A 14,346-nucleotide genomic window follows, 5' to 3' on the forward strand; every position below is an offset into this window, starting at 1 on the left:
CTGCCCACAACAAGTGTTCAATGCCCATGAAACGGGTCTTTTCTGGAAAAGAATGCCGAGCAGAACCTTCATTACAAAAGAGGAGAAGAAATTGCCAGGACACAAAGCCATGAAGGACAGACTTACCCTTATGTTTTCGTCTAATGCCAGCGGAGACCTCAAGATCAAACCTCTATTGGTTTATCACTCTGAAAATCCAAGAATTTTCAAGAAAAATAACGTTATTAAGTCCAAACTGCCCGTCCATTGGAAGTCCAATCAAAAAGCCTGGGTGACTCAAGTTATCTTCAACGAATGGATTCTGGAAACCTTTGCTCCTGCCGTGAAGAAATTCTTGCTGGAAAAAGAACTGCTGCTCAAAGCCCTTCTGATACTTGACAATGCCCTTTCTCACCCAAAAGACCTAGAGGAAATATTGCAGGAAAATTATCCTTTTATCAAGGTGCAGTATTTGCCACCAAACACCACATCCATTCTTCAGCCAATGGATCAGCAAGTTATTGCGAACTTTAATAAGGTGTTTGAAGAATGCGAGTTTGGTGGAGACAATATGACTGTCCGAAAGTTTTGGAAGGAGAAATTTGATGTCCTTATGGCAATACGACTTATACAGAAGGCCTGGGAAGAAGTGTCACAAAGGACCCTCATTTCTGCTTGGAAGATGCTTGTGCCTTCGTGGACCCAGGAAGAAGCAGTAGTTGATGACACAGAAGTGGTGAAGGACATCATCACAGTGGCCCAAAGGTTGGAATTAGAGGTAGAGGAAGAGGATGTAGAGGAGCTTATTGAGGAACACGAAGAAGAGCTGACAACTGAAGAGCTCCAAGCACTTCTGGTCCAGCAACAGGACAATGCTCAAAGGGAAGCGTCATCTGATAACGAGGAGCAACAATCAAACAATCAACCAATCCCAACTGCTGACATCAAGAACATCCTGGTCAAATGGAAAGCAGTTCAGGAGTTTACCAATGCCCACTATCCGGATTCAGCTGAAGCAAACAGGATCAACGATCTTTACTCTGATACTCTTGTCCGTTATTTCCGGCAGATGTTGGAGAAAAGAGAAAAACAAATGACTTTGGACAGGTTTTTCATGAAACCATCGGCCAAAAAGCAGAAAATGGATGAAGATGTGCAAGATTCGGTAGACTCTACTTAGTCTGTCTTAAAATTAAAAAAATGTGTGTTTTTTTTTTTTTAAAAAAATTATGTTTTTAGATGTATCTAAATAAAAATAATAACAAAAAATTTATCTTTTTTTATGTCATCTTAGCATATTTTATGCTATAGAACGAATTATTTTTTTTAACATGTATTGTTATGGGAAAACGCGTTTCACATAACGAACTTTTCGCATAACAAACTTGCTCCTGGAATGAATTAAGTTCGTTGTGTGAGGCACCACTGTATGTGAAAATGCAGATACAAGGAATGCATTCCGACAGTATTTACTATTTAGTAGGGTTGAACCTTCCCCACTTCAGCTCTGCTCTTCTGTTGTCTCCCAGGCTGCTTCTGATGGCATTTACTGAGCAGTAAATGAGTACAAGTCGTCTTTGTTCCCAGAAGCAGTTGGGTTGGAGAGACCTTCATTAGTTCCTAGGTCCATTCAAGCGTTAGTTAGAGGGAGCTTTGCTGGAGATAGTGGTAGCAGCAGTTAGATGGTGATTCTCCGCATGCTGTCAAGTGGTAGATGACTGTGATTTGCTTTCATTATCTTTTTATAGAGAAAACATTTCTTAAAGAAACAAACGATTCTGGCAATACATGGTGAAAAGTTTGTAATCTACCCTGGGATGGGGAGTGGATACAAGAGTATTCTCTGAAGCAAAAGGTTTTGTGGAGGGAGGCCTCTTCCTTGGTACCAGATTTCACTTTTAGGATGAAAGTTATCTGAGTTCAACAGGTGGTAGTGATTATAGCTGATTAATTCCAAGTATCTGCTCATATGTGGCAAGATGCAGGAGGCAAGTGAAAATAATACCAAACAAACAAAATAGTAGTTTAAAAATGTGTGTGTATACAACCATATACTCACACATGCAGTTTTAGCACACATGGGGTATTTCCATTCAGCCCAATGCAGTGGTATAAAGAGAGATGCATAACAAAACAGACTTTATAAGATCGCTCTCGTTCATAAGCTAACAACCAAGCCTCTAACCCAGGGGTCTTCAAACTACGGCCCGCGGGCCACATGCGGCCCGCAGAGGAGTTTGATCCGGCCCGCCAGGTTTTTTGGGCAGTGAGCGCAGCCAAGGTGTTACAGTAGGAATTAGTAGTTCATATAGTCCGGCCCTCCAGCTCTCTGAGGGACCGTGATCTGGCCCCCACTTTAAAAAGTTTGAGGACCCCTGCAACCATACCTCCCATAGCTACTGCTGGGCACACTTCTTGCCCTTGGACAAACAGCTGCTTGCTGGAGGACCTCTTGGTTTTAAGTAGTAATTGTTAAAGAGGTTTTCCAAAACATTGGTTTATATTCCTCAGAATCCGAGCCTTGGAAGGACCAGTTACTAGTTACTTGATTGTGTGTGTATGCATTATTTTTTTCAGTCCCAGAGAAATTTGGATTTGTTGTGTAACACCTTGTTGTGTTTATTTTCTTACAGAAAAAGCATGCTTTACGCTGCTATTGCCAAGCCATGCAGGTCTACAAAGGAAAAGGCTGGTCTCTCGCCGAGGATCACATCAACTTCACCATTGGGCGCCAGTCCTACACTCTGAGGCAGCTGGACAACGCTGTGTCTGCTTTCAGGCACATTCTAATCAACGAAAGTAAACAATCCGCGGCTCAGCAAGGGTCCTTCCTCAGAGAATATCTTTATGTTTACAAGGTGAATACAGTTTCTGGAGTAGATATTAAAGTTTAATCATTTTTAGCAAAAAGGCTAATATTTAGTACTATCGAGCAGAAGTCTAACGAAGTTTTATTAGAATATCTATATATATAAAAGCTTAAGTGACCATTACACCGGTCACTATGATGCACACTATCACCAGGGGGCAGACATTCAATGCAGGAGTTGCCCCCTGATGGCGCTATTACAGCCAACCTCCCGTGGTCCCTCCCCTCTGGCTGGCCAGCCCCGATCAGGCCGAGGGACCCCACCTGTGCACGAATTTGTGCACCAGGCCTCTAGTACAGGGGTCACCAACCAGTGGTCTGTGGACCACTGTTGGTCCATGAGGTCTGAAAGGTTGGCAACCACTGCCCTAGTATATATGTAATTATCTTTCATAATAAAGTGTGCCAAGCTGGTTTGTGGCCATAGATTGGAGTTACATTGCTCTTCCAGAATTCTTTAAAACATTGGCTGTCTCCAGCATGCTCCCTACTGTGAATGAGCCTGAAACCCGGGCAGTGCCCTGACTGTGAGTCAAATCTGGGACCCTTTCTGTAGGTCGACACTCTGTCCGCTGAGCCAAACCGGCTAAGGTGAAAGAGAATTTTAATATTCCAGTATATATTTTATTTGTGGCTGTTTTTAGAATCTTAAAGAAATTACATGTTTTCTGGACTGTTTCATTATTATGCTTTTGTGTTTTTAAAAAAATCATAATTGATTTTATAATATATTGGGTCCTCTATTTTCGCTATGAAAAATGAGGAGGTATGGGTCTGTGGGAAGTAGACAAATTGTTATGGTGAAATCCAGAAAAATGGAAGGAAAAATATTTCCCTGGCACAGGAGGACAGGAAATGTAAAGCATTGTTTTATGGGAAAAATTGGAAGTTGTAATTTTTTGTAAAGTCCTTTGAAGAGTGAACACTATTGTATTTCTGTCCTGTAGGAAGTAACTACCTTTTATGCTTTATTAATTTGAAATCATGTGGATTAAAATCTTGGCAGATTGGATGCTGTAATGAGTCACAGGAAGTAAAATGCATGCCAAGATAATGTTTGGAAGTTTAGCATCCAAAGAGTGCTAACTAGCTGAATAATCTTAGAAAGACTTTCCTGGGCCAGAATAAATGATCTCTAAATTTTATAACTATGATCTATTAAGTAAAACTAGTAACTCTTTATGTTAATATTTTTGCGTAGCATGTTTTTAATATCTTGTGTATTAAAAAATTGAGAAGCAGCCCTGGCTGGTGTCCCTTAATGGTTAGAATGTTGGCCTGTGCGCTGAAGGGTCTTGGGTTCAATTCCCAGTCAAGGGCATGTACCGGGGTTGTTGGTTCCCTTTAGGCAACCAACCAACATGCCTCTCACATTGATGTTTCTGTCGTCTCCCCTCCCTCTCTCCCTTCCACACTCTGGAAAAGCTATGGAAAACATAGATCCTCAGGTGAGGATTAACAACACCAATACAAATGGGGAAGCAAATCTAAAGAAATTGGAGTTTTCTCAGAAATTCTTCTCTGTTTCTTTTGTGTTTCTCTTAGAATGTCAGTCAGCTGTCACCAGACGGGCCCTTGCCGCAGCTTCCTTTGCCGTATATTAACAGTTCTGCAACCCGGGTTTTCTTTGGCCACGACAGACGACCAGCAGATGGTTAGTAACCGTTTTCTGGCCTTGTTTCCTAGTGACTGTTTTCTTAAAGTTCTTTCCTCTCTCCACTGAAACTGGTGTGCTGTTGTTAAAGAATATTTGAAAAATAAATAATTCTATACCACAACACCTATCTTCCTGCCATCCCATCTGAAGATAATCACTGTTACATTGCTTTTTCTTAGCCCTAAACTACAAACTAACAAGTAAATAGCTATAATTATAATTGCTTTCTTATATAAAGAATGCTCCTGAAATTATATAATCTTGATAAGCATCTTTAATGGCTGTAATATATTATGTTCAATGCCTAAAAGTACTTTATTTTCACATTTGCTTGTTATATAATTTGGTTGTTTCCATCTTTTTTTTAAATATAAAATTATGTTACAAGAGTCATATTTATGAATAAAACTTGTTTTCTTAACTTTTTATTATGGAAGTTTTGAAATGTATATATTGATAGAAGTACAGAACAGTTGCCCCTATTCTGTTCTTGTTGTAAGGCTTTTTAAAATACAGAATTTTTCCTTAGGATTGGGCCAAAATTATAAATATAATGCATGTTAAAGTAAAGTAATTCTAAGCAGTCCTATATTTGAGCTTATATTTCTTGAGCTAACTTAGTGTTTTATTTAAAAAGTATTTATAACAGCATTGTTTTTTAAACCCCAAAATGAAACAATAGTAGCACATGAGTTGACAGATTCTGATATTTTCATATAAAGGATTCATGTTGTAGAACATGAGTGAACATAAAGGAAACATGTTGTAGTTCTACATGTTTCAATGTATGTAATAACAAACAAAAGGCTGAGTGAAAAAAGTTAGAATGATAGATCAAATATAATTTCATTATGTATTTCAAACAAAACCAATTCTGTGCATTGTTAGTATATATCCTTATATGGTAAAGTATATAAAAAACAAAAAGAGGATGAAGATGCTCTACTGCTCTGGAGTAACTCTGGGAGAAGTGGTGCCAGTGGAGATGAAGGGTTGAAAAGCGTTTCACAGATCTGTAACATTTATTTTATAAAAAATAATTGTGGTATTATATGAAAATAGTACTTTTGTTAGATTTTGATATACAATTATTGTTACATTATTCTTCATGGGTGGTGGTTTGTTTTTGTATGTTGGAAGTATTTTACATAAAGTTGCTGTGGAAGACAAGAGAAACTATATCCTTTCAAGTCAGGAGGAAAAGACCAGCAGAGCTCCAGAGAGGCGAGGGTTAATAAGAGGGTATTTTTTCTCTTGGATAATTGGAAATAGGCAAGAGTGGGTGTGTATATGTATTTCTTTGGATAACTTAGATTTTTATTTAAAGTGTTTCATTTGTGTGTAGTTAGTAATAAGCATGTATACTTAATTTTGATACTTATTTTTTTAGGTGAAAAGCAAGCAGCTACTCATATAAGTCTTGATCAAGAATATGACAATGAATCCTCTCAGCAGTGGCGAGAACTTGAGGAACAAGTTGTGGCCTTGGTTAACAAAGGAGTAATTCCACCCAATTTCCATCCCACGCAATACTGTTTGAATAGTTTTTCAGATAACTCAAGATTCCCCCTTGCAGTAGTAGAAGGTGAAGTGTTCAAAAAAAACACATATATTTACATTACCTAGGCTGCCATCTTGGTTTCTTTGAATCTGTCATTACTTTTCTTATGTGTAATTAACCAGTTTGGGAAAAGGTGCTGGTTAGAATGAAAGGAAGAAATTGCTCTTATTGCAAGATTAAATTAAATGGCCATTTTGGCCATTGTTGATAATTAGCAGCTGAATTTTATCTCTTGAGGTTTAACCTCTTAGTGGCTGCAACGTTCACTTGATTTTTACACATCGTTTTTTGTTTGTTTTACATACAATGTAATGTTTTGTATGCCCCAAGCCACCAGAAGCTGAGGATGCAAAAATAAGTCAGGAACTCAGAAGTTAGTGAGCTGCATTTATAAAAGCAGGCGGTGGGGCCCTAATGTAGTAGGTAAATGCAAAGTGCTGTGAGAACGCCGCCTCTAGTACGGAGAAACGGAGGCGCTGCTTCTGAGGAGGCAGTTCTAAAACTGCATTTACAGGTTGATAAGGGATAGTCTAGGCAGAAATTCAGAGCTAGGAAACAAGGCGTCTTCAGAAAACTTATACACAAGACGAAATATAGGACTATTGAAGGTACTGACTGAGGCATTTCTTTTATAGAACCCATAACAGTGGAAGTGGCTTTTAGAAACCCTTTGAAGGTTCCACTTTTGTTGACTAATTTGTCACTGCTCTGGAAGTTTCAGCCTAAAGATTCCAGTGGAAAGAATGATGAAGAAGTTAAAGAACTAGTAAGTTATTAAAAGGTATTTGTAATAAGTTTATTTCAGAGATAGCATAACAGATGCTGTAAAAACATTTTAACTTCTCTGTTTAGTGAACTGTACTTATTCTTTTTTGGCTTTTTTCCTTAGTTATAAAAAGTATGTTAAATACTTTTGAAAACTGAAAATGCAGAAGAATATAAGGAATAAAAATAAAAGTCTTCTCAGTATTTAGAAATAACCATTCTAACACTTCACTGTATATTCAATAACTTACATTTGTATTTTCTCCTCACATAAGGGATTTTTCTCATATATATTGTTTTTTCATTCTCTGTTGGTTTATTTGCAATTGTAATTTTAAAATGTTCTATTTCATTTGTGCATAATCATCATACGAATGATCTATAAGTTATTTCATCTCTATTGGTAGTAATTATTTTGGAAGTTGCCATTTGTTTACTATCAATCATTTGTGAAAATTTGGGTGCATAGTGTTTTTTATAATGATTATTTCTGTAGGAAAGATTCCTAGGCATGAATTAGAATATTTTAAGGAATAAATATTTTAATATTTTATTGGTTTCTCAAAAGGTTATACCGAGTTTCTCACCAGCACAACATGGGGTTTGGTATCTCATCTTTGTAACATAAAATCTTATTTAAAAAAAAAAAAATCTTGAGTTGATAGGTTAAAAAATGCCATCTTATATTATTTTATATTTCATCTTGATGGGTAGTAAAGTTGAAATTCTTATATTTGTATTTCTTTTTGTTTGAATTATATTTATTTTTTACTATGTCATAAGCTCTCTCTCTATATATTTATTTTATTTTATTTTATTGTTTAAGGCAGTGGTTCTCAACCTTTCTAATGCCGCAACCCTTTAATACAGTTCCTCATGTTGTGACCCCCAACCATAAAATTATTTTTGTTGCTACTTCATAACTGTAATTTTGCTACTGTTAATGAATCGTAATGTAAATATCTGTGTTTTCTGATGGTCTTAGGCACTACAGCAGCGGTTCTCAACCTGAGTAGTGACCCACAGGTTGAGAACCGCTAGCAGCATTGCTAGCAGGAAAACACATATATTTACATTACCTAGGCTGCCATCTTGGTTTCTTTGAATCTGTCATTACTTTTCTTATGTGTAATTAACCAGTTTGGGAAAAGGTGCTGGTTAGAATGAAAGGAAGAAATTGCTCTTATTGCAAGATTAAATTAAATGGCCATTTTGGCCATTGTTGATAATTAGCAGCTGAATTTTATCTCTTGAGGTTTAACCTCTTAGTGGCTGCAACATTCACTTACTGTCCTTAGTTGAGCTGTACTGAATTAAATGGGGGGAAAAACAAGTGTCCACTACTGAATGGCTTTACTGCCGTTGTAAGAGTAAAACGGCATGTTACTTGCTACTTAGTAAAAACCTAGTAAATACTAACTATAATTATTGTTATTGTTCTTAGTGTTGATACATGGCAATGTTAATAATTGATAACTTCATTAGAATGCATATTTTACACAATAATTTATTTTTTAGGTAACAAGTGAACCCGAAATGATTGGAACTGAAGTTATTTCAGAATTCTTAATTAACAGTGAAGAATCTAAAGTGGTAATTTGATTATTTTTCAGTCTTAAACCTTTCTGAAAGCAAGATGAAAACTTTCTAAAAAATCAGTTTATTCAGTTTGTTTTAGGTCCTGATTTTCTTAAAACTAGAATTTGGAAGATTAGGATACTGGGATTGCACAGGAGGAAATTGGTGGGAAAAATAGGTTTGCAGTGGTCTTTGGTTAGTTAATTTTCTAAGGAGCCTGGTGAAAAGTTTTTGCTTTTTTCTTGCAGTCAGTATATTTGGTTGACCAGAAGATTTCATTCTTATTAAAAGTATTGATGAGGATCCAGGCCTTTGTTGAATTTAGAGACTTTCTTTTGAAGAAAATGTTTTCTAATAACAAATATTAGTTGATAATTTAAAAGTTTAGGTCATGGGTTTATATTTCTGCAACATTACAGAATTTAGGTAGGATGCTGCTTTTAAGATACTGTGAAAACAGATAATGAGAGTGACTTAAATATCTCCGCAGGCCAGACTAAAGCTCTTTCCCCATCACATAGGGGAGCTGCACGTTCTGGGAGTTGTTTATAATCTGGGCACTGTTCAGGGCTCCACGACGGTCGATGGCATCGGTGCTCTTCCTGGATGTCACACAGGTAAAGCTATGACATCACTCAGCAGTTAGGAAACTAGTCCTTAATTCAGTCTCTATAGAATAAAATGAATAAAAGTGAGGCATTTGAAAAATAGGTTTAATGTACTTTTAATCCAGCATTTAGTCAGATGGAAGAATGAATAATTTGGATTATTTTAAACTCTGCCATTTCTTCAGAAATAAACTTTATTCCCTTCTAATATATTTTCTTTAGATAATCTTTAGGTTCTACCATATGTATTTCTCTTTTCTGTTATTGATCCAAACTTAATAAAGTCTGACCAAATATATTCAGACCGTTGACTGAGATTTCTGCTGCCAATACAAAAGCCATCTTAGCATATTCTATTTTTGAATATTGTTTTTTACCAAATTAAAGACCAGTGTTTTCATATCATTGGATAATAAATACCTTAAATTCTGTCATCTCTCCTATGAAGAAAGTAGGATTTTAGTGTTGTGATATTTTGGTGTCCCAGACGATGTTTTACAAATTTTAGGAGAGTGAAACTCTAAGATACATATTTAACATAGTTAACTTTTTCTTTAAACTTAGGGAACACTTCTAGATCTAATATTATCTTGTAATTGTTATATATGAGTTACATAAGTTGACAAGATGCTGCACAGTTTACTTCACTTTAGTAGATAAGGCTTATTTTTTAAAAACAGACTTGAATTTAGATACAAATGATTTTTGTACAAAGTGAACAGAAATGGAACGAATCCATTAGAATTCAAAATTATAAACAAAAAATTTACACTGAAGTTAAGTATGGTATTCTGAATTTTAGTACTATATTTTTATTTCTTGGTTGACAGGCAGGCAACATTTATAAGTAATCTTCCTCATTTATTGCACATTTTAAGTAAGCTGAGTGTTAAGAATTTTAAGATCTTTTTCTTTCCCACTTGTATATACTAAGGATCTTAATCTAATACCAGTAAGATGGTTTTCAGTAAACTATAGATCATTGTTTCATTCATGGTATGAAATATATTTATTAACTAGAGGCTCAGTGCGTGAAAATTCATGCACTCGGGTTTGGGGGGAATCCACGTGCCAGCTTAGACCCGCTCCCTGGGGAATCAGGCCTGAGCTGGCAGTCAGACATCCCTCTGGCAGCCTGGGAGCTCTCAGGGGATGTCCAGCTGACGGCCTAGGCCTGCATCTTTAGCACTGCTGAGGAGGCTCTTGCCACCACTGCTGCGCTTGCTGCAGTCAGCCCAGCTTGTGGCTGAGTGGAGCTCCCCCTGTGGGGGCTCACTGATCACTAGGGGGAAACTCCTGCGTTGATCGTCTGCCCCCTGGGGGTCAGAGTACATCATAGTGACTGGTGCTTCCTAGTCGTTCTGCCATTAGGGTCAATTTGCATATTATCCTTTTATTATATAGAATAGTATAATTTATACTAGAGACCTGGTGCACAGATTCATACACTGGTGGTGCGCTCATCCCAGTCAGCTGAGTGGGAGCGGACTGACCACCAGGGGACAGCTCTTGCAGTGAGTGTCTGCCCCCTGGTGGTTGTGTGCGTCATAGTGACTGATCATTCTAGTCATTCTGCAGTTCGGTCGCTGGGCTTTTATATAAATAGATGTTATTTTAGGGAGTTAATGAGAACAGGCCCTGAATTAACTATTGAAATAAGTTACATCTTATAAGCAGAATTTTCATGATTTAGTGTAGTTTACCGGTATTTTATTTTTTATATTTTATTTATTTATTTTTTAATATATATTATTGATTTTTTTACAGAGAGGAAAGGAGAGGGATAGAGAGCTAGAAACATCAATGAGAGAGAAACATCGACCAGCTGCCTCCTGCACACCCTCCTGTACATGCCCTTGACCGGAATTGAACCTGGGACCACCGACGCTCTAACACTGAGTCAAACCGGTCTTGGCATTTAGTGTAGTTTATTATGTAAAATGCTAATAGGGATCTAGATCAAACAAAGTATGGGAAATGCTACATTTTATGTCTGCTCTGGGAATAATTACAGTGGCCATCTGAACATTAAAGGCTCTGAGTAATCCTGCAGGAAAGATAATTTAATATCCTTGACTTTTTTTCACTGTGTCGAAGCTTTTGGGGGATAATCCTTACATGAATATTAAATGAGTTTAACTTTCTTTGTACAATCTATTGAGACAATGTAGTTATCCAGAAATTCTAGTATATGCATTTACTATCAGTATTTATGTTAGTTTCCTTACATGTTTGAATATAAGTGAAAAGTTGATCTCTTCAGTATTTTGGAATTTTTTCCCTTTGAGAATAGATTTTTTTTTTTTTAAGATGCTATTCTTGCCAAAACCATTTTGGCTCAGTGGATAGAGCCCCAGCCTGCGGACTGAAAAGTCCCGGGTTCGATTCCAGTCAAGGGCATGTACATTGGTTGTGTGCACATCCCCGGTAAGGGGTGTGCAGGAGGCAGCTGGTCGATGTTTCTCTCTCATTGATGTTTCTGGCTCTCTATCCCTCTCTCTTCCTCTCTGTAAAAAATTAATTTAAAAAATGTATTTAAAAAAAAGATGCTATTTTTTTTTTTTAAATATGCTTTGTTCTCATACCTTTATTTTTATTGATTTCAGAGAGGAAGGGAAAGGGAGAGATAGAAACACCAGTGATGAGAGAGCATCATTCATCAGCTTCCTCCTGCACACCCCACACTGAGGATCAAGCCCTTGATTGGACATGTGCCCTTGGCTGGAATCAAACCTTGGACCCTTCATTCAGCAGGCCAACACTATCCATGGCCAAACGGGCAAGGATGAGAATGGATCTTTTTTATAATCTGGTCCCAACACAGCCATTCTCTTCCTCAGAAATTTTTTGGATAATAGCCGTTATGGTTTAATACAGGTTTCAAAAATACAGGTTCCTATTTAGTGATAGGCAGTCGTTTTGCAAAGTAATAAAATCCTAATAAGATGAGTAACTAAGCATCATAAAATAGGTATAATCAAAATGAAAATAAAGCATAATTCTTTGATGAATCATGCTAGTCAATAGTCTAGAATTTTTCTAGAAATAATCTGAAACTTAGAGTATTCATATATTCAGGCTAAACTGATAATAACATACCAAGTTTGTTAGGACATTGATTGTTTTTTATTTCAGGGAAACATTCCTTGAGCATGTCAGTTCGAGGAAGACAAGATTTAGAAATTCAAGGTCCTCGACTTAACAGCACAAAAGAAGAGAAAACATCTATAACATACGGTCCTGATCGACGATTAGATCCCATAATCGTTGAGGAAATGCCACTGTTGGAGGTATTTCACTTTTTAAAAATTTGTGAATTATTTATAAATTCAGATTATATTTTGAGTGAATTAATTTTAGGCTTTGAGGTTATTAATACATTGATCTTTTAAAATTATTAAGATAGGATTAATCTAATTCACAAAGATAAAGGTAATCATGCAACTTAGCATTAAGTCACAGCCTGGTTATGAAATATTACCCTCAAAATATGAATGGAAATTGGAAAAACTTCTAAAAGAACAGTTTTGTTCATAAAATCAGTGGCTTTTTTGTTTTGTTTTTGTAAAAATATAAAAGTAATATGGGAATGCTGTAAAAATTTAAAGTAATCTGAATAAAAAGCTATGTTCCCTTCACCTTATTTGTATCTCCATCCATTTCTGCATTCATGCCGCAGAAGTTCAAGGTCTTTTAGTTGCAGAAAACTCACTGATGCTAGTTTGCAGAAGCCAAAAAAGAGAAAACATTATTTAGTTGAAGGGTATTGGGTATCTCCTGACAACTAAAGAATTATGGACTAATAAGTCCCAAAGAAAAATAAGGACTCAGCAGTTCCAGGGAATGTAGCAGTAAATGTTTGTAAGCCTTTTAAAAGTATTGCTATTGATATGGCATTAGTCTTATAACTTATGGTTTCCGTGTCACTTTAATACAAGTTTCAAGTTTCTGTGAGAGAATTCTGGCCTACCTTGGATCAGGTGTCTCTACCTGTGAGGCAGAACAAATGCAGTCCTGATTGACTCGACCTCAGCAGCAAGCTAACCTACTGGTCTGAGTGTCTGCCCCCTGGTGGTCTGTGTGCATCATAGTGACTTGTCGAGTGGTCGACTGAATGGTTGACCAAGTGGTTGGACACTTAGCATATTAGCATATATATATGAAAGCTTAAGCGACCGTTATGACCGAACAACTTGTATGACCAGTTGACTAGTTGCTATGACACGCACTGACCACCAGGGGACAGACACTCGACACAAGAGTTGCCCCCTGGTGGTCAGTGCACTCCCACAGCCAACGTCCCATGACCCCTCCCCACCCTGGCTGGCCGCCCAACCTCCTGCAGTCCCTCCCCTTGGCCAGCCAACTTCCTGCAGTCCCTCCTCCTGGCTGGCCTGCCCCCTGATAGGCCTTGATCGCCAGCCAGGCTGAAGGACCCCACCGGTGCACGAATTTGTGCACTGGGCCTCTATTATAGGATACCAAAATAAGTGAGGATGAAAATTACTGAAACTCGTTGAAAAAAAGATAAAAATTAAAATACTGTAAATATACTACCATTTGAATACAGAAAAGCAGAGAGAAGGGCAGGCCCCTTCAAGTTTCCACTGATTTCTAGTATAGACTATGTTGTGTATATCTAGTTTATTCAACCAGACTTGTGTGATAGATGTTTGATTTGTGTCTAGTCCTTTTCCCTTATAGATAAAACCACAGTGAATAACCACATGCATATCATTTTGCATATTTGTATTCACACATATGTATTTTTAAGATAAATTAGTAAGTCTTGGTCTTTTCCATTTAAATTTAAGCTGTTACCAACATCGAATATTTAAAAGGACTTTCAGTAACTGTGCTTTTGAAATAAAGGCTAGATATGTTGATTCTTCTAAAAGAGTCAACTTACTATACTTATAAAACCTTCATTCTGAAGATTCCGTACACAGCATCTCCATATGGTGTGTCACTGATCTCTTACATATACCATCACCTTTCCCATTTTCACCAGCACCGGAGCCTTGTTAATGGTGTCCGGTTGTCTGTATATTGCAGTGTGGCTGTGGTACCTGTCTCACTAGTTACTCATGTCATTGTTTTGATGTAACACTTCAAAGTTGATATTCCTCCACAAATATTAGGTAATTTGACTTAAGTTTATTTGACACTAGCCAATCAGTTCAGTCAGTGCTTTCAGTATAATGTTATGCTGCTTTATTTTTTTTCTATAATTGGGATTCTATATTAATCCTTTATTTTGTCATATCCATTTTAAAGCTTCTAATATCCACAAATTTTATCTGATTCCTTAAACTGTGGTGATAATGTA

The 14,346-nt window shown here is 37.0% G+C and overlaps 1 protein-coding gene across 1 annotated transcript in view; it reads left to right on the forward strand.

The window, feature by feature from the left end:
- The window catches only part of TRAPPC8 (trafficking protein particle complex subunit 8), a 71,350-nt gene that overhangs the window by 39,013 nt on the left and 17,991 nt on the right, over positions 1-14,346 (forward strand). The window contains exons 13-19 of the mRNA XM_084887533.1: positions 2,613-2,837; positions 4,394-4,502; positions 5,896-6,090; positions 6,702-6,832; positions 8,350-8,424; positions 8,900-9,026; positions 12,153-12,307. Coding sequence (XP_084743659.1) covers positions 2,613-2,837; positions 4,394-4,502; positions 5,896-6,090; positions 6,702-6,832; positions 8,350-8,424; positions 8,900-9,026; positions 12,153-12,307 — 1,017 coding nt within the window. The remainder of the gene's footprint in view (positions 1-2,612; positions 2,838-4,393; positions 4,503-5,895; positions 6,091-6,701; positions 6,833-8,349; positions 8,425-8,899; positions 9,027-12,152; positions 12,308-14,346) is intronic.

This window comes from Pipistrellus hanaki, assembly GCF_964339955.1.
Source record: "Pipistrellus hanaki genome assembly, chromosome: 6".
Classification (NCBI taxonomy): Eukaryota; Metazoa; Chordata; class Mammalia; order Chiroptera; family Vespertilionidae; genus Pipistrellus; species Pipistrellus hanaki.